This window comes from Populus euphratica, unplaced genomic scaffold (genome assembly GCF_000495115.2).
Source record: "Populus euphratica unplaced genomic scaffold, PopEup_1.0 scaffold25.1, whole genome shotgun sequence".
Taxonomy (NCBI): Eukaryota; Viridiplantae; Streptophyta; class Magnoliopsida; order Malpighiales; family Salicaceae; genus Populus; species Populus euphratica.
In genome coordinates this window covers 1,137,934-1,163,807 of record NW_011499851.1, presented here as the reverse complement: position 1 = coordinate 1,163,807, position 25,874 = coordinate 1,137,934, and the positions used below count along the sequence as shown (strand labels likewise).

The 25,874-nt window shown below is 35.2% G+C and overlaps 3 protein-coding genes across 4 annotated transcripts in view; all 3 read left to right on the top strand.

Moving 5' to 3' along the window:
• LOC105121447 (neutral alpha-glucosidase C-like) overlaps window positions 1-4,247 on the top strand; it is a 10,227-nt gene extending 5,980 nt beyond the window's left edge. Inside the window, exons 17-23 of the mRNA XM_011020091.1 lie at window positions 329-522; window positions 623-731; window positions 1,432-1,590; window positions 1,736-1,838; window positions 2,348-2,521; window positions 3,198-3,343; window positions 3,878-4,247. Of these exons, the coding sequence (XP_011018393.1) occupies window positions 329-522; window positions 623-731; window positions 1,432-1,590; window positions 1,736-1,838; window positions 2,348-2,521; window positions 3,198-3,343; window positions 3,878-4,071 (1,079 nt within the window). The 3' untranslated portion in view covers window positions 4,072-4,247. The remainder of the gene's footprint in view (window positions 1-328; window positions 523-622; window positions 732-1,431; window positions 1,591-1,735; window positions 1,839-2,347; window positions 2,522-3,197; window positions 3,344-3,877) is intronic.
• Window positions 4,248-9,041: 4,794 nt separating this feature from the next.
• On the top strand, window positions 9,042-13,212 carry LOC105121445 (protein MOS2-like). Its single transcript, XM_011020087.1, has 2 exons — window positions 9,042-10,218; window positions 12,782-13,212. Exon 1 carries the CDS (start codon window positions 9,140-9,142, stop codon window positions 10,208-10,210), a length of 1,071 nt encoding a protein of 356 aa, XP_011018389.1. The 5' UTR covers window positions 9,042-9,139; the 3' UTR covers window positions 10,211-10,218; window positions 12,782-13,212.
• A 1,406-nt stretch (window positions 13,213-14,618) lies between these two features.
• On the top strand, window positions 14,619-25,059 carry LOC105121446 (neutral alpha-glucosidase C-like). 2 transcript variants are annotated; one of them, XM_011020089.1, is made up of 23 exons: window positions 14,619-14,883; window positions 15,242-15,536; window positions 15,655-15,723; window positions 15,807-15,944; window positions 16,035-16,152; window positions 16,963-17,045; window positions 17,278-17,373; window positions 17,566-17,734; window positions 17,823-17,965; window positions 18,039-18,125; window positions 18,365-18,550; window positions 18,939-19,106; window positions 19,406-19,526; window positions 19,632-19,701; window positions 20,291-20,378; window positions 20,448-20,568; window positions 21,105-21,298; window positions 21,399-21,507; window positions 22,207-22,365; window positions 22,511-22,613; window positions 23,260-23,433; window positions 23,991-24,136; window positions 24,668-25,059. In XM_011020089.1, exons 1-23 carry the CDS (start codon window positions 14,735-14,737, stop codon window positions 24,859-24,861), a joined length of 3,180 nt encoding a protein of 1,059 aa, XP_011018391.1. In that variant the 5' UTR covers window positions 14,619-14,734; the 3' UTR covers window positions 24,862-25,059. The 2 variants fall into 2 exon arrangements, with proteins under 2 accessions (XP_011018391.1, XP_011018392.1); XM_011020090.1 differs by having other exon boundaries at window positions 14,864-14,947.
• The last annotated feature ends 815 nt before the right edge of the window (window positions 25,060-25,874 follow it).

Sequence of the window (25,874 nt, the reverse complement as noted above, 5' to 3'; positions counted from 1 at the left end):
ACACGCACCCCCCCCTCCCCCCCAAAAAAAAAATAAAAAATAAATAGAGTATCAATTGCAATTAGCATGCCAGTATTAGGAATTGGGTAAGTTTGGGGAAAGTATCATTTTCCCCTCAGTGTTCCCACAACCCGCATTATACCAATGCAATCTTAATCACTTTTAACTGACGAGACATTTTTTTAAGCCCGTCCTACTGTTTTGTGAAGCAAACGTTGGTTGACAAAAGGTACCTTCTGGTTCTTTACATTTGTGCATGTGTATTGGTGGGCGAATGTATGTTGATGGATTGGTTTGACCTGGTTGCATTACATTTCTGCATTTGTAGGGCATGCTGAAGGATTACTATTTGAAGATGAAGGTGATGGGTATGAATTCACCAGAGGTGGATATCTGTTGACACGTTATGTCGCAAAACTTCAATATTCAGCTGTTACTGTCAGAGTTTCCCAAATGGAAGGATCATGGAAGAGGCCCAGACGCCGTCTGCGTGTGCAGTTATTGCTTGGTGGAGGTGCAATGGTATGTCTTATGTTGTCAATGAACATTGTTAGGGCATACTTGGCGTTCACTGTAAACTGCCACTGGTGAAATATTTATTAATCTTTTTATCCTTGAGCAGCTTGACTCATGGGGCACAGATGGAGATGTCCTGAAAATCAATATGCCCACAGAAGTTGAAGTTTCTACACTGGTGTCCACCAGTGAGAAACAATACAGGACCCGGTTAGGTATTGATACTTCTTTTTGGTTGTCAATATCCTCTATTTTCCGCATTTTTGTAATTTTTTATACATTCAGTTATAAACTATTTTTAAAACATATAGGCCCATAATTCTTGTTGGTTAAAAACTCATCATTTTCTTCTTTAGTTTAGTCTCCATTTTGATTTTCATGAAGAGAATATTTACTTTTCTCAGGGCATATTTATTCAATATGTAGGCCAGAATAGAATAATCTCCTTTCTTCTTGTTTCTTCTTGAAATTTCACTTGCACATCTTCGTTTTAGGATGTCTCATTCATTCTCACAACTGTAGTTGTGTTCCTTTGGTAATCATATTTAGATGGCTATGATGCCCTCCAAGGACAGGGCTTTTTGTGTGTTTAAAGGTTTGAAAAGGATAGACACTAATTGGCTTATGGTAGTTGAGGAGGCCGTTTGTGGTTTTCTAACTCTGCCTTTATGTGTTATTGCTAGAGTTCGTGGAATTTTTTCCTTTATGGTGGTTGAGATGCAGGAATGATGGAAATCATTTCTTGTCTTCCTTGCAGTCTTTTTACGAATATTTAATGTATATAGTTTAGGTGGATAAGCTTGTCATTCCACCCTTTTGAATGCATGACATAGTTCTTTCCAAATGCTATTTTTTAGGTTTTATTTTTTATTTTCAAATCAGTTTGTGTCCTCACAGATAACTTCTCAAATGCAGAATGTGCCAAGCATATTCCAGATTTGGAAGAGGTTTCTGGACCCAAGGGAGTAGTGGAGCTTTCAAAAGTCCCTGTTGAATTGAAAAACGGTGATTGGATTGCCAAAGTAGTTCCCTGGATTGGAGGCAGAATTATTTCCATGGAGCACCTTCCTTCGGGTAAGCTTACAACCCAGCAAAACTTTTATTTCTTTTTCTTCTTTTTTTTTAAACCTGGCCACGGTAATTTGAAGTTCTTGAGAGCAGAGGTTGATCTAATATGATCCAAAAACTCACTATCTACTTCTATTGGCAATGATTGAAGGAACACAGTGGCTTCATAGCAGGGTTGAGATTGATGGATATGAAGAGTATAGTGGTACCGAGTACCGGTCAGCAGGATTTTCTGAAGAATATAGTGTCATTGAGTAAGTTGCTGACTTGTTTGACTAATTTCATTGTAGTTTTTGATCTTTGGGAACATAAATGATTCCAATGAAATTCCTTTCTGATACAAAGCCCAATTCTTCCTTATCATTGAATATTCAAGTAGTGCAGCGTAGAGAAAAAGAGTGAGTTATTAACTTACGTAACTGATAAATCAAACAACAATTCTTAACTTCCTTGAGAATTTGTTTTGTTTTCAGAATATCAATCGCCATTCAATCAACTATATCAAAAATATAAAATAAAAATAAAAATAAAAATTTCTATTCTTGTCGTGTGGATTGAATTTATCGAGTTTCCCTATTTTCAATATGGATACTCTGACCTTACTGAGGCACTTTTTGGGGACCTCTTCTTTCCTTAATGCGTTTGTTCTGTTTTCTCATGCTTGAAAAGAACTGTTTTCTCATACTTGAAAAGAACTGTAGTCCCTGGCTTTTTCATGTATATGCTAGATACCCATGTTTATGCCTGTAATCATTGCTTGTAGGCGGGATCTCAAGCATGCAGAAGAGGAGGAATCTCTTATTTTAGAAGGTAATATTGGTGGAGGGCTGGTTCTTCGACGGCAGATATCTATACTCAAAGATAATCCAAAGATTCTCCAGATTGACTCTGGCATTATAGCCCGCAGCGTTGGTGCTGGTTCTGGTGGATTTTCAAGGTTAGATCCAGTAACATTCCTTATCTATGATGATTTTAATTTCTGAGCTACCATTAAGAGGATCTGTGCTCTTTAGGCTTTCTTTGCACCAACCCATAATGACATTGTCAATCCATCACTTGGAGATATTGTTTAACTGTTTTTCCATCACAGTTACCATCTATCATTTTGTTGTGCTAAACAAATTAAAGAACATGAAGTATGAAGTATGACAACATGCATTGCACAAGCTGTTTTGCAGTCTTTTACCAGAAGATGCATTCTGGAATTGGTTTTGAAATTGCATTTTACGTTGTTGTTTCTATACAAAATCAGTCTTTTCACATGAGATAATCTTCAAAAACGTTAATTTCCCTGAAACAATTTTCTACTTGTTTCTATACAAAATCAGTCTTTTCACATGAGATAATCTTCAAAAACGTTAATTTCCCAGAAACAATTTTCTACTTCATTGTTTCTCTACAGGATTGCAGTTTACATGACCTTAAAAAGTACTCAATTTTCCTCATGTTTACTCATTTGAATATTCTTTGTTTCTTCCTGTTTGGTCCTCCCCTATGCTTAATGTGTGCTAGGGCCGTAAGCTCACATTCTTTTCTTTTAATCATTATACAAGCATGCGCCAACATGTATATAAAGCTATGAATACCAAACTATTGTTGTTTCTGTGTTGTAGACTGGTTTGCTTGAGAGTACACCCGACGTTTACTCTCCTTCACCCCACTGAAACTTTTGTCTCATTCACCTCCATTGATGGATCAAAGCATGAGATATGGCCTGAATCTGGGGATCAGTTCTATCAAGAAAATCTTCTGCCTAATGGTAAGTTCCTTGTCACCCTATGTTATGGTGTTTATACTTATTTTGTTAAATAATTTTTGTAGCGGAAAATGTAGAATGTAAATGGAACTGGAATGGATAAAGAAAGGAAACAAACCATGAGATCAAGCAAAGTTGGCACAGGACTATTGATTACAAAGCAGAGGTCCTGAAGTTGACTCAAGTCCCTGCTGTTAATCCCAAAATTAACAGTAGAGATGGGAAGCTCTAGGGAACATTTCATTAACAAGTAACAATCCTTGAGGTTGAGATCACTGTGATCATCCTTCATAATTACAAAATAATCGTAATCACAATGCTAAAATTTTAGTTAATGCAAGTATCAAGAAACAGTAAAGTCGTAGTCAGTGTAATTACAATAACCTCAGCACTGCTCCAGTCATTAAATATTTCATTAATTTTTGCTAGAACTGTGGGTCTCCTAAAGTAACATAGTTTATTGAGAGCGTGTATAGTGCATGTGTTGGGCCTAATAATGTTTGTAAATCTTGATATCATTCATTGCGTTTCTTTCAGGTGAATGGATGCTGGTGGATCAATGTCAGGGCTTGGCTTTAGTCAATCGGTTTAACATTAATGAGGTTTTTAAGTGTTACATCCATTGGGGAACAGGGACAGTAAATCTGGAGCTGTGGTCTGAAGATAGGCCTGTTTCAAAGCAATCACCTCTCACAGTCTCCCATGGGTATGAGGTGAGAGGAATCTCTTAGTTACTTGTAAAAGAGATGGATGCAGAGATATTCAACCAGCAGATTTAAATTGTGGAGTTTTAACTAAAGAATGCATCAAAACTTCTTCTGGAAAAAGAATGGTAAAATGGATCTAGGAAGCCAATCTGTTGATACAGACTGCACTAGGTTTCTAACATAAATCAGCATTTCTTCAATAGAAGTATTTTTATCGCTAACCTTCGACTATGGGCATCCCGGATTCTATGGGGATGGTTAGGTTTGTAAGCTAGATACTTTTTTAACCCAAGTAACGTAGTGGCTTGAGCACCTCCTCACCATCCTGGAACGTGCTCATAAGATTACAAGGTACTTCCACTCCTAAAAAAAGCCGGGAATTGTGACAAAACAACACTCCTATTTTACTGGATGAAGAAACGTAGGTGAAGGTCTTTCAGAAACTGAAGCAGCAGGCTTTAAATGGTGGCTTCTCTAGTTATCCCTTAGCCCAAAGGTGCAGCCTTTGCTATGACCAAATATTCAACTAAAAATGTCTTTCGGAACTCTACTCGCAAAACTCTCTTCTGAAAAAGCTTGAATTATATACAGAGAAATCATGTTGGTGCTACCCGAAGCCACTAGCGATAGATGATGGTCTTTATTTACACAAGAAACTTTGCCTTCAATTTTTGCCCATGCATTTGCACTTCAAAGCGTTCACGTGGAGCTCAAGGATCTCTATGTAAGGTAGGAGTAGGACTTATGAACATGTTAAGCTAGGTGCTCAGATTCTTCCTTTTTCTTTCTTGGCCTTCTCTTTCTTGACCAAGTAAATTATTTCTGCCTCAGCCATATCCAAAAAGATTGTATGTAGCTTGATATTAGCCTCCTCCAACGTTTCCATTAGCCTGTCATTTGTTAACATGCGTAGGCAGGCCCTTTGGATGGTCACCCAGCTTTCCTTTAATGTTAAAGCAATAATCCCTAGAACACATCCGATGATTGTTCCGACAACGGCACCTATGGCATTCGCATTTTGTTTATTAGAAGAAACATGTCTCTGTCTGGTTCGTTCCAGCTTTTCCCAAATATAAGACCAATCTTGCTTGTCATGGCCCAGTGGGAATGTGGTTCACAGTGCTGTGGTAATAAAGCAGAAGCCAGGATTGGCCTTGACCTTGACCATGAAGTTTCAAGTGTAATGACGTGCCTCCCAAATCAATTTGAAGTCCTTGCCTCCGTCAATGGAAAAGGACATTTGCAACACAAAAATATCCTGAAACTCTCAGTAGCAATCATAATCAAAGCAGGAATTCACTTTGGATTATCAATTCTATCATTAATTTTCTTTTCTTTTGTTTCCTCTTTCTTCATTGCATTTGCCTTTCAGTAATCTTGAGTCACTGGCAAATATAAACTGAAAATAATAATAATGCCATAATTAAAGTCAAATTGTGAGCCTCAAAAGCTGAAGTGTAAATGAACCAAAGCATAGATGCAACACAAAAATATCCTGAAACTCTCAGTAGCAATCATAATCAAAGCAGGAATTCACTTTGGATTATCAATTCTATCATTAATTTTCTTTTCTTTTGTTTCCTCTTTCTTCATTGCATTTGCCTTTCAGTAATCTTGAGTCACTGGCAAATATGAACTGAAAATAATAATAATGCCATAATTAATGTCAAATTGTGAGCCTCAAAAGCTGAAGTGTAAATGGACCAAAGCATAGATGTATAACGTTGTAATCATAGACCCATACAATTACATGAATAATTCTTGTAAAACCAACCTCCACCATACAACAGCAATACCAAATAAGCTAGAATACAATATTGTTCATCACATTTCTCACCATCTTTGATTATGAGTCGGAGCACAGCAACATAGGTGTCCAGGTTGCTTCTGGGGTGATCGTTTTTAAGCAAGTAAAGAAATCATAAGAGATTAAAAGACTGCAATAATAAGAATACTAGTGTATTGAAGGCTGAGGATAATTGATTTGATAAACATCCTTGCAAATATATAGTAAAAGAAAAGGCTGAAATGTTAATTAATAGCAATAAATCACGAGACTAGTAAACCAACACAACCTTTTATTTGCTTGAAACATAAAAAACTAAAACTAACATAACAGAAAGCTAACGTGAACTTATGTCAGTACTAAAATAATCTTTAACACTCTTCCTTGTTTTAAAAGCAGGAAATTCCAATATTTTAAACTTCCGAACTGGAAGTGGTTTTGTGAACAAGTTTACTAGCTAATCTTCATACTTTTAGTAAATTAACATAACCTTATTATTTTTTTGCAACTTTTGTAGATAATAGAGTTTTAGGTTAAAATATTTGGTTTTTCCATGAAACGTTAGATTGTGACACATTTCTATGGTTGTTTGATTATTCACTGAGACCTTTGTAATTTTTTTCTTATGTTGCTACTACAATAAGTTCAGCTTTTGTAGTGGATTGTGTATGTCTTACTTCTTTGACAATTATGAAAATATTTTTTATCATAGGCTGAAATAAAATTCAAATTTTTTTTCATATCATCAATAAATCTCCCTATTCACTATAAAAAGAACCATGTAACCTTAACTTTTAACTCCTCTGAAACTAAACATCTAAGTTAACAGTTCTTAGAATTCGTCTCTTAAATATATTTTACTTAGACAATGCATGAAACAAAATAAAAAAATTTTAACATAAAGTATATCAAATCTAGTTGTCATTACATATATTATGCAACCAATCATTCTTTTAAACTTTTCTTCATCAACTCTATTGGTTCCATTTTCTTTGCTAAATTTTTCTTTTAGATTAATTGGAGTAGTTGTTGGTTTGCAATTTTCCATATGAAATTTCTTTAAATTTTCATTTACATACTTCTTTTAGCAAATAAATATTTCATTCTTACTTTGGTTAACTTTCATTTAGTGGCGGAGCCATAATGGAGCAAGAGGGGGCAACTATCCCTTAATTTTATTTTCAAAGTATTTTTTATATTAAAATATTAATACAATAGCTTTATAGGATTTTATTTTTTTTGTAGTTGCTAATTGATCCAAGCTCTTTTTCTTTTTTGACTATTGTCTCTACCTCTTTATTTTCTATAAAATTTATCTTAAAGCCCTAAATTATTAATTAGTTAAGCAAGTAACCTCTTATATTTTATGCTTTAGAAAAGTTTCCTTCATCTTTTCTATTTATTTCATTATCTAATTTTAATTTTATTTCTTTATAATTAGTTATTGAAAATGTTAAGGTTTATAATAATTTATGGATTTGTTGAATTAATATCTGTATGGGTAATATTATATGCTAATTAATATAAATTGAAATGAGTTTTGATGAATTGATAAGAATTTTGCTATGAATTTCATAAAAAAAAATAATGATGATAAATTTATTAGTGATTAAAAATGAAGTACATGACAACTAAAAAAATTGGGGACATGCTAGATAAATTAAAAAAATTAATATTTATATTTAATCCACTTCTATAAAATAATAAGTCAATAAGAATAATATCAATTTGACTATATGTCAACATAGAATCGTTGCCAAGAATTTTTCTATTCCTTGGAAGATTTAGAAATAAATAAATGAAAGTTTGTTGTATATATTAAGAAAGACATTTTTAATGAGATTAAAAATAAAATTATTATGAAGCAATTTTAAAATATAAAATTTCAAAGAGAACAATTATAATGTAAGTTTTTTTAATTTTAAAAGTATTTTTAAATTAATTTTACTTGACTTGAGTTGGTATATATATTTTAAATTACTTTCTTTATATAACATATATCTATATAACATATAATATCAAATATTTATTAGTAATTTGCCCCTCTTTTAAAAGATTTCTATTCCAATAAAATATATCATGATACTAGAATCAATCATTTTAAAAGTTTGCATAATTTTCTGCTTGAATTTTTCAACTTATTATGCATTGCTTTCCATCAATAGAAAGTCATTAACATAAAAAGATATTATGAGAATGTCATTATTATTTTTCTTCACATAAAGAATTGCCTTAGATAAGTTTTTTTGAAAGCCAAAGCTTAGAATATTATTATTAATTATGCTATATTAGGTTTTAGGTGCTTGCTTTAATTTATGTAAAACTTTTTTTATTATGTAATTTTTTTTTTTATCTTGAATCATAAATCCAGTTGGTTATTTAACATAAATATTTTTTTATAAAACATCATTTAAGAATGCTGACTTAATATCTAACTAAAACGCTTTCTAATTCTTGTGTGCAATAATAGCAAATAATAATCTAATGATATCTATTTTTACAGCAGAAGCAAAGTTATCTGAATAATCAACATGAAATATGCGAGTATACCCTTAACTACGAGTATAACCTTGTGTTTGTTGATATAACCGCATGCATTTAGTTTAGTTTTAAACACCAACTTTACTCCAATGATGTATTTTAATCAAAAGTTAAGATTTTAATCAAAAGAAAGATGCAGAGCATTTTGCTTTTCAAGCTGCTTCTCTTAAAACTCTATTGTTGCAAAGCTTCTTTTTGGACCGCCTGGGCAATCTATCAAATTAATAAACACGACCGGATCTAACGAGCAGGTTATGAGTCATCACAATGATTTATATAGCTTCACTGAATTTAATAACATTGCTGAGAAGTTATCCACGACCACGACAGCGCCGCCCGGGCAACTTCCTAGTATTAGCTAAAGAACCCAGCCCAGGTGTTGTTAAAGTGTTTTAAGAATTTTCAATCAAATCCTTCCTTCCTCCTCGTTTTTATTAATCATGAGCAACAGCAGCATATCGAAACACAGACGGCCTCGGACAGACAAAAAACAACATTAAGCTCTCCTTCTCAATTCCATCAAATTCGAATTCAAAAAAGCCAGTCTCAGACAAAGACGAAGGCCAATCAGATGATAGCAACACCAAACAATATGTCACCGAATTCGATCCCACAGAAACCCTACAAAGCACTCGAACCCCAATTATCAAACCTATACAAAACGAATACCAACCCCACAAAAAATTGAAAAGCACCGATCTCCTTCTCCACCCTGACCCCTCCACCGACCTACGTTTCGAACTCCAAACCTTCTCCCCCGATCCCATGTCTTTCGGTCTCAATCTCCGTCAGCCCACCGCCACTTCTCTGACCAAAGAAGCTAGAGTTGAGGATGTGATGTTGGAGAAATTGAGATATGATTTGAAGAGGTTGCCAGAGGATCGAGGGTTTGAGGAGTTTGAAGAAATGCCAGTTGAGGATTTTGCCAAAGCTTTGCTTAAGGGTTATGGTTGGCATGAAGGGAGAGGAGTCGGAAAGAATGCTAAAGAAGATGTTAAAATCAAGCAGTACACTAAAAGAACTTATAAAGAAGGTTTGGGCTTTTTTTCTGCTTCACTTGATTCAAAAAATAGTAATAAAAATAGTAGCAATGGTAATGGTAGTGTTAAAGAGAAAGAATCAGAGAAGAATAAAGATGGGTTTTCTGTGGGTAAAGAAGTTAGAGTGATTTTTGGTAAAAAGGAAAATTTGGGTTTGAAAGGTACGATTGTAGAGAGGCTGGGTTCGGATTCGATTATTTTGAGGGTAGAAAAGAGTGGGGAGGGTGTGAAAGTTCGGGTTTCTGATGTTGCAGAATTGGGGTCGGGAGAAGAGGAGAGGTGTTTGAAGGAATTGAAGGATTTAAAGATAAAAGAAGAGAAGAAATCGAGTGATGGGGATAGGGAACACCGACCTGTTAATAAGAGGAGCGTGGAGAGTAGAGAAAGTTTGATAATTGGGAATGGTGGCATTGTTAAAGAGAGAGGAGTTCAGTGGCTTAGGAGTCATATTCGGGTTAGGATAATTAGTAAGGACTTGAAAGGGGGTAAATTGTATTTGAAGAAAGGAGAGGTGGTGGATGTGGTTGGGCCTTACAAGTGTGATGTAAGTATGGATGAAAGTAGGGAGTTGGTGCAAGGTGTAGATCAGGACCTTCTTGAGAATGCATTGCCTCGTCGGGGCGGTCCAGTTCTTGTTCTTTATGGGAAGCATAGGGGAGCTTATGGGAATTTGGTTCAAAGGGACATGGACAGAGAGGTTGGGGTTGTGCAGGATTATGGTAGCCATGAGTTGCTTAATGTCAAACTCGAGCAAATTGCAGAATATGTTGGAGATCCCAGCTACATTGGCTATTGATTCTCTTGGTGAGTATTGCAGACATCCCAGTTCCATCCATAGGTTTTCTGGGATACGTTGTCTTGATGCTTATAGTGATATATGTGTATCTTTTCGGAATTTCAGATACTATGAGGAATTTATGGGTCTTATGCTAATTTACTTGCTACTGTTGCTTAAGAAGATACTTTAGATAATAAATTGTTTTTCAATCTTCTTTCACTATTTTCGCTAATTCTAATGCAAATGCATGTTGAAGCATATGATTAATGTGAACTTGGAATAAAAATTTCATCATAGGTGAATAAAATTGCTTTCTGACAAACTCTTGCTATTCTAAAATGCTTTTAAATTTGAATTGCTATTCTTGCTTTAGAAGATATTTTAGGGCTTTGTTTATTTAGCGGAAAGTAATTTATTTTGAAAAGTGAATTTTAAAAAAATAAATTATTTTTTGATATTTGGTAGTATAATGGAAAATAAGTTGGAAAACACTTTCTAATATTTTGTTATTTTATGAAAAATAAGCTGGAAAATAACTTATTAATATTTTATTTTTTTAAGTTTATTAAAATAATGAGAAATAAATTTTACAAATTAAAAATTTTAATGAGAATGAAATTGAAAAAAATATAATTTTATAAATTATCTCAAATAAAATAAATAATACTCAAAATAATAGAGATCAAATCTTAAAAAAAAGATGAAAGATGAAGAAATTAAAATAATAATATTAACATTTCATAAATTATTTGAAATAAAATAAGTAATAATTAAAATAATAAGGATGAAATTTGATAAATAAAAATTTTTAATAAAAAAATAATAAAAAAACAAATAATAATTATAAAAATGAGGACCAAAATTAATATAAAAATTAATTTTTAAAAGATAAAATTAAACAATAAATATTCAAAAAATATATATATACCAATTAAAAGTTTAAGGATCAAATTTGATATAATCATCAAATAATATAATATTTCTAAATTTTTTATAACTTCCAGAAAGTATTTTTTATTTAAAATAAAAGAAAAAAACTTTTCTGAAAATCAAATTAAATTTTTTTTTTAACTGAAAAATATTTTTTTTTGATGAAAAATATATTTTATTAATTAATTTTTTTAATGATAAATAAACATAGAAAAATTTAAAAAGTGATTTACTGAAATAAATCGTCTTTCTACCTTGTTTCAGTATTTTCACTGATTCTAATGCAAATGCTGATGGTTCATGTTGAAGCATGATTAATGTGAATTTCAAATGAAAATTTCATCGTATGTAAATAAAATTGCTTTTCGACAAACTCTTGCTATTCTAAAATGCTTTTAAATTTCAATTTTGAAGATCATAAGTTGCATAAGCTTCTGTTTGAATTATCTTTGGTTCTCAGCTGGTAATTATTACTGGCCCCAGTTTTTAATCCTTAAAGTGTTAACTGGGGCATCTTTTATTTTTTTCATTGGCCTTCACTTAATAATCTTAGCCTATTTGCCTTTTCTTGCTCAAGTTCCGAAGTTCGTGCAAAACTAATGAAATCAGGTTCCATAGTTATTCTAGGCTTCTAATCATATAGGTCAAGCCACTGAGAATTCTTGTTATTGCAGGAGGATTTCAGACAAGATGTCAGGGGTTTTGCAAATAATTTGGAATAGGAAATAAGATTAGTGGGGTTGCACCTTACTAGAAGGAGAAAGTATTGACAGGCTTCCCTTTTTTTCTTTCCTCTTCCTGCTCCCGTAACTCATTTGATCACTGAAAGGGTGCTTGGAGGGAGCAGGGGCTGTATCTTTAAGATTCTGTTTGGCACTCAAGTTTAAATGGAAAAAAAAAATAAAAATCAAATAATGAAAGACAGATAAACCTATTACCACACTACCTTTTTTGGCTCTTTGGAATTAATTTGCTAGGAGTTTGTGGTGTCATATCTAATAAAAAGGGTACATCATCTGATCCACGAGGTGCCAAGGCTGAAAATTGCCACTCAAAATTTGGTTATGATTTGAATCTTGCTATGTTTCAAAAAACTTTATCCGTTTCCTTTTAACAAATGAAAAACAGAAATGGTTGTAGAACAAAGATAGTTTCTTCCATCATTATGAATGATTATAAAAATTTTGGCTTGCTGTTTTGTGCCATCTTTCTTGCTCTCTCTCTCTCTCTAGATTCTCTATCCCAACTTTTGAGCCCTCACCACCGTGTCTCCATAAAGCAGCACCCGAAATCTTTGGTTTGAGGTGAAACTCGCTCTAGCATGTTTGGTTTTCAATGATAAAATTAATTTCTACTCTTATACCATTTTGAAACCAGTTATTGGTTTCGATTTTCTGTGTTCAGGAGTACAAATAAAAACCATTTTAATGGTAAGTATATTTACCACGCACTTTTGGTCTGATATCATTCTGGAATCTATTAGTTGCTCTTGCTGATATTGTTTGCTGCTAGATTTTGAATCTTGTGTTTCTTGTTGGCGTGATTATTGTAATTCCAAGGAGTAAGCATATTGAACTCAAGCTTGCTTTGATTTTTGAGTTTTTTTTTATTGCCGCTTATCTTTTTTATTTAACAATTTTAGCTCTGATATATCTGCAGGGCGAGTGCTGATGCATAACACAGAAGGAGCATGTTCAGATTTTTCCGATATTTGATCGTGGAGTCCCAAAGTTTGCCCATTCCTGTAGACAACTATTGCCTTCAGTTGTCCTGTAATTGCTCTTTTGGTTTGATGTAGTTACATGACATTCTGCAACAGGATTAAGATCAGTCAGATGGAGAGACCTTCCTCGGTTTAAAGATCTGAAGCAACATGTCATTAGCCATTTTCAATGGAAAAACGAAATTAGAAAAGCTAGATTGCCAGTTTAATTGCTATAATTGCCTAATTGGTTATCTGAATGCAGATTGCATTTGAAATGGTAATGACGACTGCAATGTAAACTGATATTGACTCCATGGCTTGTGTGTAGAATAAATACAATTGTAACACTAGTTGGTATAACGATGCAGTAAAAGAGATCACAGTGGCTCAGCTTTAGGGGTGATCATTTTCGGTTTGGTTCGGTTTTTATTTTTAAAAAACAACCAAAAACAACTAAATTGGAAGGGAAAAAAAGGACCCAAACCAAACTAGAAACGGTCCAAACCGACCGGTTTCAATTTGGTTTGGGTCTGGTTTTCGAGGTTGAAAACCAAAAAAATCTATGGTTATTTTTTGAAAACTGCTTATATTTTTTTCTTTCATTCTCCTTTTAACAGACTTAGTTTTTGGCTTTCTAGGAACAACAAGATCATAACATGGAGGAACTTCCTGAGTCTGCATTTCCTTTCTCTTAAGAGAATGGAACCAAACCCATGATTCTTCATATCAAAGAAGAGCATACTAGGGTCCCTTTGGATTGGTAGACGACAATTTTGTTTTGGGGGTATAACCAGCCCGAATCCAAATGGATTTTCCAAGGGTGTTAGATCGTCTGCTGGGAGTCACAATCCTCTCCCCTTCTTCTAGGTTTTTGCTTAAGTCTGCCATTCTTTTTAAGATAGGAGCAACTATGTCACTGTGAAGTAAATGAAAATTGAAAAGGTTGGAGAAGAGATGATGGCTGTGTGAAAAGAAAAGCATATAAATAGTTTGCTATGGTTGTTAAAAGGAAAAGTAATAGGAGAAGGTGGCTGTAGCATGCACTGCTTGGTTTATTTTATTTTTTTTATTAAAATTAAAAATCAAACTGAATTAAATATTTTAATCAGTTCAATCAATTTTTTTATTGGTTCAGTTTTTTCAAGTAATTTTTGGTTTATCAAATTTTTTAGACACCCCTCCTTAATGTGTAGCTGCTTACCGACAAAGAAGAAAGCATTGAAGCTGCCTCGTGAACATTGATCCGCGTGAAACAGGACATGCGGTCGAAGCACAAGAGTGTTGACATAATTTCTTAGAGATTCTCGTCGATTTTTAGTTTTCAAATCCCTCTTTCGCAGAGATCAAATCTCCTTTGGTCGGGTAAATCATTTTTCAGGGTGAAAAATATCCCACTTCATTGTCTATCAGCAGTATTTTCCGAAAGCTGATTCTTTGCCACAACGTCCAAAAAGAGAGGCAAAGGAGAAAGTGGCAGTTCCACGTGCCCCCTCTATTTACCTACCAAATTATGTTTATGGTTTGCAGTGTGACAGAGTGATTATTGTGATGGTGATTGTTTTTTAAATAATTTTTATATTGTAATATATATTAATAATTTTTTTATTTTTTAAAAATTATTTTTAATATTAATATATTAAAATGATTTAAAACGTATATATTATATTAAAATGTAAAAAAAAAAAAAAAATTTAAAAATACAAGTTTAATCACGTCCCAAACAGTTCCTAAACCGCCCTTCAATAATTAACACCGATGGAGGGATACGTGTAATGATGGGCGTTCCCGTTTAAAAAACAAAAACTCATTCTAAAATTAATCTATTTTATATTTTTGTTTGTTCTTACAATCAAAGTACCCAATATCACTAGTGTAATATAATATAAGACAGGATTCTGGCATTTTCCATGGAAACACTACTGGTGGTCTGTAGTGGACAACAACGTGGACTAACACCGACAATCTCAAAGCTTAGGCATCATCATAAACTCCCTCCTCCTCACCTCTTCCCCACTTCAACAACCACCTGTACACCAGCCGTTACATTCGCTTCCAGGTTCTTCTTTCTCAACCATCACCCGACCATGGCTTTTTTACTTCTGCTTTTTGATTGAGTTTAGGTAGGAAATATTAATTTGGGAATCACCTGGTTGAAGTTTTGAAATATCAGGTTCATGTTAGTTCAGTTTTATATATGATGCATGCATGCGGAAGCTTACCCACTTTCTGAATTTTTTTTTTACCAATTAATTCTATTGATATAGGAATCATTATTTTGATATCTAAGATCATTTAGCACCCTTCATTTCCTTTAATTACTGAAGCAGTGCTTCATTTGTCCATGACTATTTTTTTTAATTGTGCTTCTTTCACTGTTTGATTGATTGAATTTCTCTTCAAACTTTGGCATGCAGAAAGAGGAGGCTTAATAAGAAGTTAAGTTGCAGGGGATTGATGTCAAAAATGGCTGATCATGATCAAGCTAAGGTAGTCGCTGCTGATTTTGTCTCGGGGGATATGATTTTTCAGCCTATCTTGGAGGATGGGATTTTTCGATTTGATTGTTCTGCAGAAGCTAGAGCTGCTTCATATCCCAGCCTTTCATTCATCCGTAGCAAAGATAGGGACACGCCAATCATGAGTCACAGTGTTCCTTCATATACCCCCACTTATGAATGTGTTTCTGGGAAGCAGATTGTTAAATTCGAGGTGGGTAGTTACAGATTTCCCGTATTTGTACCCATCTAAATGTAAATTTGAAATCTTTTATGTTCATATTTTTGAGTTATTCCGAGTTTGACAGCTTACAATTTGTTTGGGGGTTTAGTTTCCTGATGGCACCACCTTTTACGGAACTGGAGAAGTTAGTGGACAGCTTGAGAGGACCGGAAAAAGAGTAAGTGTTTTTGTTTGATGCAACAGCCGTGATTGGTTTGTTTTTTGTATGTGGTTCTTTACATAGAAGATATTTTAATGTAGGTTTTCACATGGAACACGGATGCATGGGGTTATGGTCCTGGAACTACATCATTGTACCAGTCACATCCTTGGGTGCTGGCTGTTCTTCCAAATGGAGAGGCGTTAGGGGTTCTTGCAGACACCACGCTACGCTGTGAGGTGATGTGCCAATAATGAAAACATTTTTTATTGTTTTACCCCTTGTATGTTTCCCTAATTCTAACATTCACCCTTACCATCAATAAGCAGATTGATCTGAGGAAGGAATCAATAATTCAGTTCATTGCTCCATCATCGTACCCTGTTGTTACATTTGGTCTTTTTGCTTCTCCCACAGATGTTCTGAAATCTTTGTCTCACGCCATTGGTAACTTCCTAACCATTTTAGATTTGATTTGCTTCTTGAATCTGTTCTCTGGTTCAATTGCTATTTTTATGGATGTCCTGTTAATTGTCAGCTCATTTCATGTGTTATTGCATTTGTTCCATTTACTTATTGTGTGTGTTTATGGAAAGAAAATATATTGTAAAAAATGGACTCTTACTTTACTGTTACAGTTAGAGAGGATTTTTGGTGACTTGATCTTTGTTTTTTGGGTTTTGGAATTGTTTTGGTGTTTCTGATGTTTTGATCTGGGGTTTCTTATGTGATAATGGCTTTTGTTATGAGCATGTAGAGAGGCTTGTGGAGAAATTAGAGAGTAGAGAAATGGGAATCAGTGTATATCCTCTTCCTTATCAAATAATAGTGGAGGGGTAATGGCAAATTGACTTTTGAATTGGCTAAAATGAAGAGAAATATGTGCGGGAAGAGGAGAGAATATAAAAGGTTGAAATGATGGAGTGGGCTGCATAATGATGGCGGCTTAACTGCCATGAAACAGTTGGGATCTTGCTAGGGGCAGGCTCCTAAGATGATGGGGGCATGGAACTTTGCCAAAATGAGAATTTGAATTAATTTGGCATTACTGACGAGTGACAAGGGTTTTCAGTTCACAATGGATGGCTTTCTTCTTTCCTTTTTTTTATCCTTAAATTTGGAACATCTAAGACTATTTTTGCCACTTTGTGGGCTAGAAACCATTCAGTAACAGCCAGAGCAGACGCTAGGATTTTATTTTATTATATTTGAAAAAATCTGGTTTGCTAGTTGTTTATGCTGTGTCACTTTCCTCAGGAACTGTTTTTATGCCTCCAAAGTGGTCATTAGGCTATCAACAATGCCGGTGGAGCTATGATTCAGATGAGAGAGTTCGCGAGGTGCACTTTTTTAGCATTCATGCATGTAAAATGTTAACTATTACAGGATTTCAAGCTAGTCCCCTGCTCTGATCTTTTCTTCTTAGCTGTGGAACGACAGTTTTCAATGTTATCTTCCCAAAGTTCTGTTCACCCCATATTAGAGGCCCTCAATTGCTTAAAATTGTTTACTTCATTCATATTATTTGACATTGTATATCTGTTCTGGCTGCTGAGCCTTGTAAATTTGCAGATCGCCAGAACTTTTCGAGAGAAGGGCATACCATGTGATGTTATATGGATGGATATTGACTACATGGATGGCTTTCGCTGTTTCACATTTGACCAGGCATGTGCTTTGCTTGAATGATCCTTTGTTGACAAGTTCATTGTATTTGAGAAGAGGGCTTGGATTTTTATTTGGGGTGGGAAGGGGTTTCACTAATGGAAAGGACATCAGTTTAGTTTCAATGTTTAATGAGGGGTAGATAAAGGAAATATTTATTGAATTATAATGTCATATTATAACTAATATTTTCAGGAACGTTTTCGAGATCCACAATCTTTGGTAAAAGATCTCCATGATGATGGATTTAAAGCGATTTGGATGCTTGACCCTGGTATCAAGAAAGAAGAAGGATATTTGATCTATGACAGTGGTTCTGAAAATGATGCATGGATCAAGAAAGCAGATGGGGAGCCATTTGTTGGTATGAATGTAGCATAGCATGCTTTAGTAATTACCCTTAATTTTCTTGCATTTACATTGACAAGTTATGGTTTTATTGCCACGTCCAGGGGGGGTATGGCCTGGGCCCTGTGTTTTTCCTGATTTCACACAATCAAAAGTTCGCGCTTGGTGGGCTCATTTAGTTAAAGATTTTACATCTAATGGTGTTGATGGCATATGGAATGATATGAATGAGCCAGCTGTTTTCAAAGTAATTCTATGCTTCTTTCTCAAGCCTTCCATTTCTGGATGTCATTTCTTGGTCTCATTACTTTGCTTTTCAGACTGTTACAAAGACGATGCCTGAGAGCAATTTACATCTAGGAGATGAAGCAATTGGAGGTTGTCAGAATCATTCACACTATCACAATGTATTCCCCCAAAACTGTAATCTCTTTCCCCCCCCTGTGGCAAGATAATGATATCTAAGAATGGGATGCCAGTGCTATTATTTTCTTCAGTATTATGCATTCTTGCCAGCAACCCTCTGGAAGAACTATTTCGTCTAATTTATGAACTGCTTGCTCTTCTGATGGTTTGTTTGCGTTCATCACTGTGAAGAAAATAATTTCTGAAATTCTAGTCATTCTTGTTGGTTTCTCACTTATAGGTATATGGCATGCTTATGGCAAGATCAACATATGAGGGGATGAAGTTAGCTAATGAAAATAAGCGTCCTTTTGTACTCACAAGAGCTGGATTTATTGGTAGTCAAAGGTATGCTGCAACATGGACGGGAGATAACCTTTCAAACTGGGAGCACATACACATGTCTATCTCCATGGTACTTCAATTGGTAAGCCTATTTTTTACCCAATGAGAAGTAGGTAAATTGACTTTGTTTTTCGCCTTTTAGTATGTTATAAGTTATGCTTTTATCTATCTCATATGTGTCCCTAGATCCTCACATCATCATTTTTGTAATGCTTAGATTTTTTTCCCTTCCAAGGCTGAAGAGTCATTTCCTAATAGCTTCTCTTAAAGGCCATGTGTAAATGGTAACCCTTGGATTTGACCATTGCACCATATGTTATAAAATTTAGTACTTGGTTTTGTTTCTTTAGAGAGAGAAACTGTTGTCAGAAAGGGAAAGTGCTCCCTTTTACAAAATGAAATTAAAAGTTTTACTTTCTCTTCTTGCAATACGGTCATTTTCTCTAATTTAAGTTTTACACTATGGATAGGGACTCAGTGGTCAGCCACTCTCTGGACCTGATATTGGTGGATTTGCTGGAAATGCAACACCCAAACTTTTTGGAAGGTGGATGGGTGTGGGTGCTATGTTTCCTTTCTGCCGTGGGCATTCTGAAAAGAACACAAATGATCATGAGCCATGGTCTTTTGGGGAAGAGGTTGGTGACACATGATTGCAATTTGATACCTCTCACTTATTTCTTACTTGCGATATGAACTTGGATGTTTCATTTTGTGCACAGTCTGGAGCAATTGATATTTGCAAGAACATTGTCATCTGTTGTAGCTGCTAAAAGTTTAACTTCTATATATGTTCCAGAATCGCATTACCTCTTGTTAAGATCATATGTTTTTATAGCTTTGTTGCCACCATAATTTTTCCATGTTGCTGGTTAATGTAGCTACTTTTTATGTTCTACGATCAATTTTTATTGCTTACTAACTTTAGTTCCATTAGTGTGAAGAAGTGTGCCGTCTAGCATTAAGGAGGCGCTATAGACTTCTACCACATATATACACTTTGTTTTATTTGGCACACACAACAGGTATCCCAGTGGCAACTCCGACTTTCTTTGCTGGTACGTCCTTGTGCAGTTGAATAATCTTACTTCATTTAAGGAACTTCAGAATGTTTTTACATTCATTATGGTCACTTATTGTTTCCGTGTAAATTATCCATGCAGATCCAAAAGATCCTGGCTTAAGGACCACTGAAAATTCGTTCCTGCTGGGTCCTCTTCTTGTCTTTTCAAGGTTCTCATTCTCCTTATTTAAAGATTCATACTAGCTTAAATGTGTTTGATTTACTTCATTTCCTCTCACACCATGTGAGCTGGGTCGTAGTTTTAATTCAAATTGTAGATTTTAGATTGTAGATTAATAAGGCCATAAGAGGCAACAGTGTTATTGACAACCATTTTAGCAGCAGGAAGGTTCATTAAGGGGGTAACTTATATGCATTATACACAGTTTAGAGATCAGTTGGCCAGTGTCTTTGTTAACTGTCTTGGTGATAAAATCTCTATATCTTGCAAGATGTGCTTGAGAGACACCTGTGCTGTTGTGCACCATTTTGAGGGGCAGTGTTGGTAGGAGTATTTATATAATACTGTATATTTGCTTGCTTGATGCCTAACATTCTTGTATGAAAGTAGAATATGCCCATACAGTATAATAGTTCTGTACGCATTGAGGAACAATTACAATGTCATCATCTTCACTTGTCGTAATTCTTTTTGGTTGTGTTTGTCTCTTGGGTGATAACTGGTAGAGCTTTTTGTAGATAGCGTATTCTTGCAGCATCCCTATGCAATTCATACTAATCCTCTTTTATTTTCTTTAGCACCATTGCTGATCAGGGAACGGATAGATTGCATCCAGTGCTGCCCAAGGGAATCTGGTTGAGATTTGATTTTGACGATTCACACCCGGTATCTATTATTTTCATCTTGCTCTACTTCATCTAATTATATCTTCTTACTTACCTTTATATGTAACAGGATTTACCGACATTATATTTGCAAGGAGGATCAATAATTCCTTTGGCTCCCCCACATCAGCATGTTGGTGAAGCAAATCTGTCAGATGACTTGACACTCCTTGTAGCTTTAGATCAAAATGGTATTTCTCACGCTTGTTAGTTTTTATAAAGGACAGGTGTTGAATTGTTTGCTCAAAGATGTGAAGTTTAATATGGCCTTATGATAGAAGTTTGATATATTGGACCTCATAAACTCCTAATTCCATTCATAAGCTTGGAAATTAGACTATGGCAGGCCATGGAGTTATAGGGTGTTAAGCGTGGTGAATTTGGATACTCTGAATAGTAACATGCACCCCCCCCTCCCCCCCAAAAAAAAAATAAAAAATAAATAGAGTATCAATTGCAATTAGCATGCCAGTATTAGGAATTGGGTAAGTTTGGGGAAAGTATCATTTTCCCCTCAGTGTTCCCACAACCCGCATTATACCAATGCAATCTTAATCACTTTTAACTGACGAGACATTTTTTTAAGCCCGTCCTACTGTTTTGTGAAGCAAACGTTGGTTGACAAAAGGTACCTTCTGGTTCTTTACATTTGTGCATGTGTATTGGTGGGCAAATGTATGTTGATGGATTGGTTTGACCTGGTTGCATTACATTTCTGCATTTGTAGGGCATGCTGAAGGATTACTATTTGAAGATGAAGGTGATGGGTATGAATTCACCAGAGGTGGATATCTGTTGACACGTTATGTCGCCGAACTTCAATCTTCAGCTGTTACTGTCAGAGTTTCCCAAATGGAAGGATCATGGAAGAGGCCCAGACGCCGTCTGCGTGTGCAGTTATTGCTTGGTGGAGGTGCAATGGTATGTCTTATGTTGTCAATGAACATTGTTAGGGCATACTTGGCGTTCACTGTAAACTACCACTGGTGAAATATTTATTAATCTTTTTATCCTTGAGCAGCTTGACTCATGGGGCATAGATGGAGATGTCCTGAAAATCAATATGCCCACAGAAGTTGAAGTTTCTACACTGGTGTCCACCAGTGAGAAACAATACAGGTCCCGGTTAGGTATTGATACTTCTTTTTGGTTGTCAATATCCTCTATTTTCCGCATTTTTGTAATTTTTTATACATTAGTTATAAACTATTTTTAAAACATATAGGCCCATAATTCTTGTTGGTTAAAAACTCATCATTTTCCTCTTTAGTTTAGTCTCCATTTTGATTTTCATGAAGAGAATATTTACTTTTCTCAGGGCATATGTATTCAATATGTAGGCCAGAATAGAATAATCTCCTTTCTTCTTGTTTCTTCTTGAAATTTCACTTGCACATCTTCGTTTTAGGATGTCTCATTCATTCTCACAACTGTAGTTGTGTTCCTTTGGTAATCATATTTAGATGGCTATGATGCCCTCCAAGGACAGGGCTTTCTGTGTGTTTAAAGGTTTGAAAAGGATAGACACTAATTGGCTTATGGTAGTTGAGGAGGCCGTTTGTGGTTTTCTAACTCTGCCTTCATGTGTTATTGCTAGAGTTCGTGGAATTTTTTCCTTTATGGTGGTTGAGATGCAGGAATGATGGAAATCATTTCTTGTCTTCCTTGCAGTCTTTTTACGAATATTTAATGTATATAGTTTAGGTGGATAAGCTTGTCATTCCACCCTTTTGAATGCATGACATAGTTCTTTCCAAATGCTATTTTTTAGGTTTTATTTTTTATTTTCAAATCAGTTTGTGTCCTCACAGATAACTTCTCAAATGCAGAATGTGCCAAGCATATTCCAGATTTGGAAGAGGTTTCTGGACCCAAGGGAGTAGTGGAGCTTTCAAAAGTCCCTGTTGAATTGAAAAACGGTGATTGGATTGCCAAAGTAGTTCCCTGGATTGGAGGCAGAATTATTTCCATGGAGCACCTTCCTTCGGGTAAGCTTACAACCCAGCAAAACTTTTATTTCTTTTTCTTCTTTTTTTTTAAACCTGGCCACGGTAATTTGAAGTTCTTGAGAGCAGAGGTTGATCTAATATGATCCAAAAACTCACTATCTACTTCTATTGGCAATGATTGAAGGAACACAGTGGCTTCATAGCAGGGTTGAGATTGATGGATATGAAGAGTATAGTGGTACCGAGTACCGGTCAGCAGGATTTTCTGAAGAATATAGTGTCATTGAGTAAGTTGCTGACTTGTTTGACTAATTTCATTGTAGTTTTTGATCTTTGGGAACATAAATGATTCCAATGAAATTCCTTTTTGATACAAAGCCCAATTCTTCCTTATCATTGAATATTCAAGTAGTGCAGGGTAGAGAAAAAGAGTGAGTTATTAACTTACGTAACTGATAAATCAAACAACAATTCTTAACTTCCTTGAGAATTTGTTTTGTTTTCAGAATATCAATCGCCATACAATCAACTATATCAAGAATATAAAATAAAAATAAATATATAAATTTCTATTCTTGTCGTGTGGATTGAATTTATTGAGTTTCCCTATTTTCAATATGGATAGTGTGGCCTTACTGAGGCACTTTTTGGGGACCTCTTCTTTCCTTAATGCGTTTGATCTGTTTTCACATACTTGAAAAGAACTGTAGTCCCTGGCTTTTCTGTATCTGCTTATGGAGTTTCCCTATTTTCAATATGGATATTGACCTTACTGAGGCACTTTTTGGGGACCTCTTCTTTCCTTAATGCGTTTGTTCTGTTTTCTCATACTTGAAAAGAACTGTTTTCTCATACTTGAAAAGAACTGTAGTTCCTGGCTTTTTCATGTATATGCTAGATACCCATGTTTATGCCTGTAATCATTGCTTGTAGGCGGGATCTCGAGCATGCAGAAGAGGAGGAATCTCTTATTTTAGAAGGTAATATTGGTGGAGGGCTGGTTCTTCGACGGCAGATATCTATACTCAAAGATAATCCAAAGATTTTCCAGATTGACTCTGGCATTATAGCCCGCAGCGTTGGTGCTGGTTCTGGTGGATTTTCAAGGTTAGATCCAGAAACATTCCTTATCTATGATGATTTTAATTTCTGAGCTACCATTAAGAGGATCTGTGCTCTTTAGGCTTTCTTTGCACCAACCCATAATGACATTGTCAATCCATCACTTGGAGATATTGTTTAACTGTTTTTCCATCACAGTTACCATCTATCATTTTGTTGTGCTAAACAAATTAAAGAACATGAAGTATGAAGTATGAAATTGCATTTTAACTGGTTTTGATATTGCATTTTACGTTGTTGTTTCTATACAAAATCAGTCTTTTCACATGAGATAATCTTCAAAAACGTTAATTTCCCAGAAACAATTTTCTACTTCATTGTTTCTCTACAGGATTGCAGTTTACATGACCTTAAAAAGTACTCAATTTTCCTCATGTTTACTCATTTGAATATTCTTTGTTTCTTCCTGTTTGGTCCTCCCCTATGCTTAATGCGTGCTAGGGCCGTAAGCTCACATTCTTTTCTTTTAATCATTATACAAGCATGCGCCAACATGTATATAAAGCTATGAATACCAAACTATTGTTGTTTCTGTGTTGTAGACTGGTTTGCTTGAGAGTACACCCGACGTTTACTCTCCTTCACCCCACTGAAACTTTTGTCTCATTCACCTCCATTGATGGATCAAAGCATGAAATATGGCCTGAATCTGGGGATCAGTTCTATCAAGAAAATCTTCTGCCTAATGGTAAGTTCCTTGTCACCCTATGTTATGGTGTTTATACTTATTTTGTTAAATAATTTTTGTAGCGGAAAATGTAGAATGTAAATGGAACTGGAATGGATAAAGAAAGGAAACAAACCATGAGATCAAGCAAAGTTGGCACAGGACTATTGCTTACAAAGCAGAGGTCCTGAAGTTGACTCAAGTCCCTGCTGTTAATCCCAAAATTAACAATAGAGATGGGAAGCTCTAGGGAACATTTCATTAACAAGTAACAATCCTTGAGGTTGAGATCACTGTGATCATCCTTCATAATTACAAAATAATCGTAATCACAATGCTAAAATTTTAGTTAATGCAAGTATCAAGAAACAGTATAGTAGTCAGTGTAATTACAATAACCTCAGCACTGCTCCAGTCATTAAATATTTCATTAATTTTTGCTAGAACTGTGGGTCTCCTAAAGTAACATAGTTTATTGAGAGCGTGTATAGTGCATGTGTTGGGCCTAATAATGTTTGTAAATCTTGATATCATTCATTGCGTTTCTTTCAGGTGAATGGATGCTGGTGGATCAATGTCAGGGCTTGGCTTTAGTCAATCGGTTTAACATTAATGAGGTTTTTAAGTGTTACATCCATTGGGGAACAGGGACAGTAAATCTGGAGCTGTGGTCTGAAGATAGGCCTGTTTCAAAGCAATCACCTCTCACAGTCTCCCATGGGTATGAGGTGAGAGGAATCTCTTAGTTACTTGTAAAAGAGATGGATGCAGAGATATTCACACAGCAGATTTAAATTGTGGAGTTTTAACTAAAGAATGCATCAAAACTTCTTCTGGAAAAAGAATGGTGAAATGGATCTAGGAAGCCAATCTGTTGATACATACTGCACTAGGTTTCTAACATAAATCAGCATTTCTTCAATAGAAGTATTTTTATCGCTAACCTTCGACTATGGGCATCCCGGATTCTATGGGGATGGTTAGGTTTGTAAGCTAGATACTTTTTTAACCCAAGTAACGTAGTGGCTTGAGCACCTCCTCACCATCCTGGAACGTGCTCATAAGATTACAAGGTACTTCCACTCCAAAAAAAAGCCGGGAATTGTGACAAAACAACACACCTATTTTACTGGATGAAGAAACGTAGGTGAAGGTCTTTCAGAAACTGAAGCAGCAGGCTTTAAATGGTGGCTTCTCTAGTTATCCCTTAGCCCAAAGGTGCAGCCTTTGCTATGACCAAATATTCAACTAAAAATGTCTTTCGGAACTCTACTCGCAAAACTCTCTTCTGAAAAAGCTTGAATTATATACAGAGAAATCATGTTGGTGCTACCTGAAGCCACTAGCGATAGATGATGGTCTTTATTTACACAAGGAACTTTGCCTTCAATTTTTGCCCATGCATTAGCCTCCTCCACCGTTTCCATTAGCCTGTCATTTGCTAACATGCGTAGGCAGGCCCTTTGGATGGTCACCCAGCTTTCCTTTAATGTTAAAGCAATAATCCCTAGAACACATCCGATGATTGTTCCGACAACGGCACCTATGGCATTCGCATTTTGTTTATTAGAAGAAACATGTCTCTGTCAGGTTCCTTCCAGCTTTTCCCAAATATAAGACCAATCTTGCTTGTCATGGCCCAGTGGGAATGTGGTTCACAGTGCTGTGGTAATAAAGCAGAAACCAGGATTGGCCTTGACCTTGACCATGAAGTTTCAAGTGTAATGACGTGCCTCCTAAACCAATTTGAAGCCCTTGC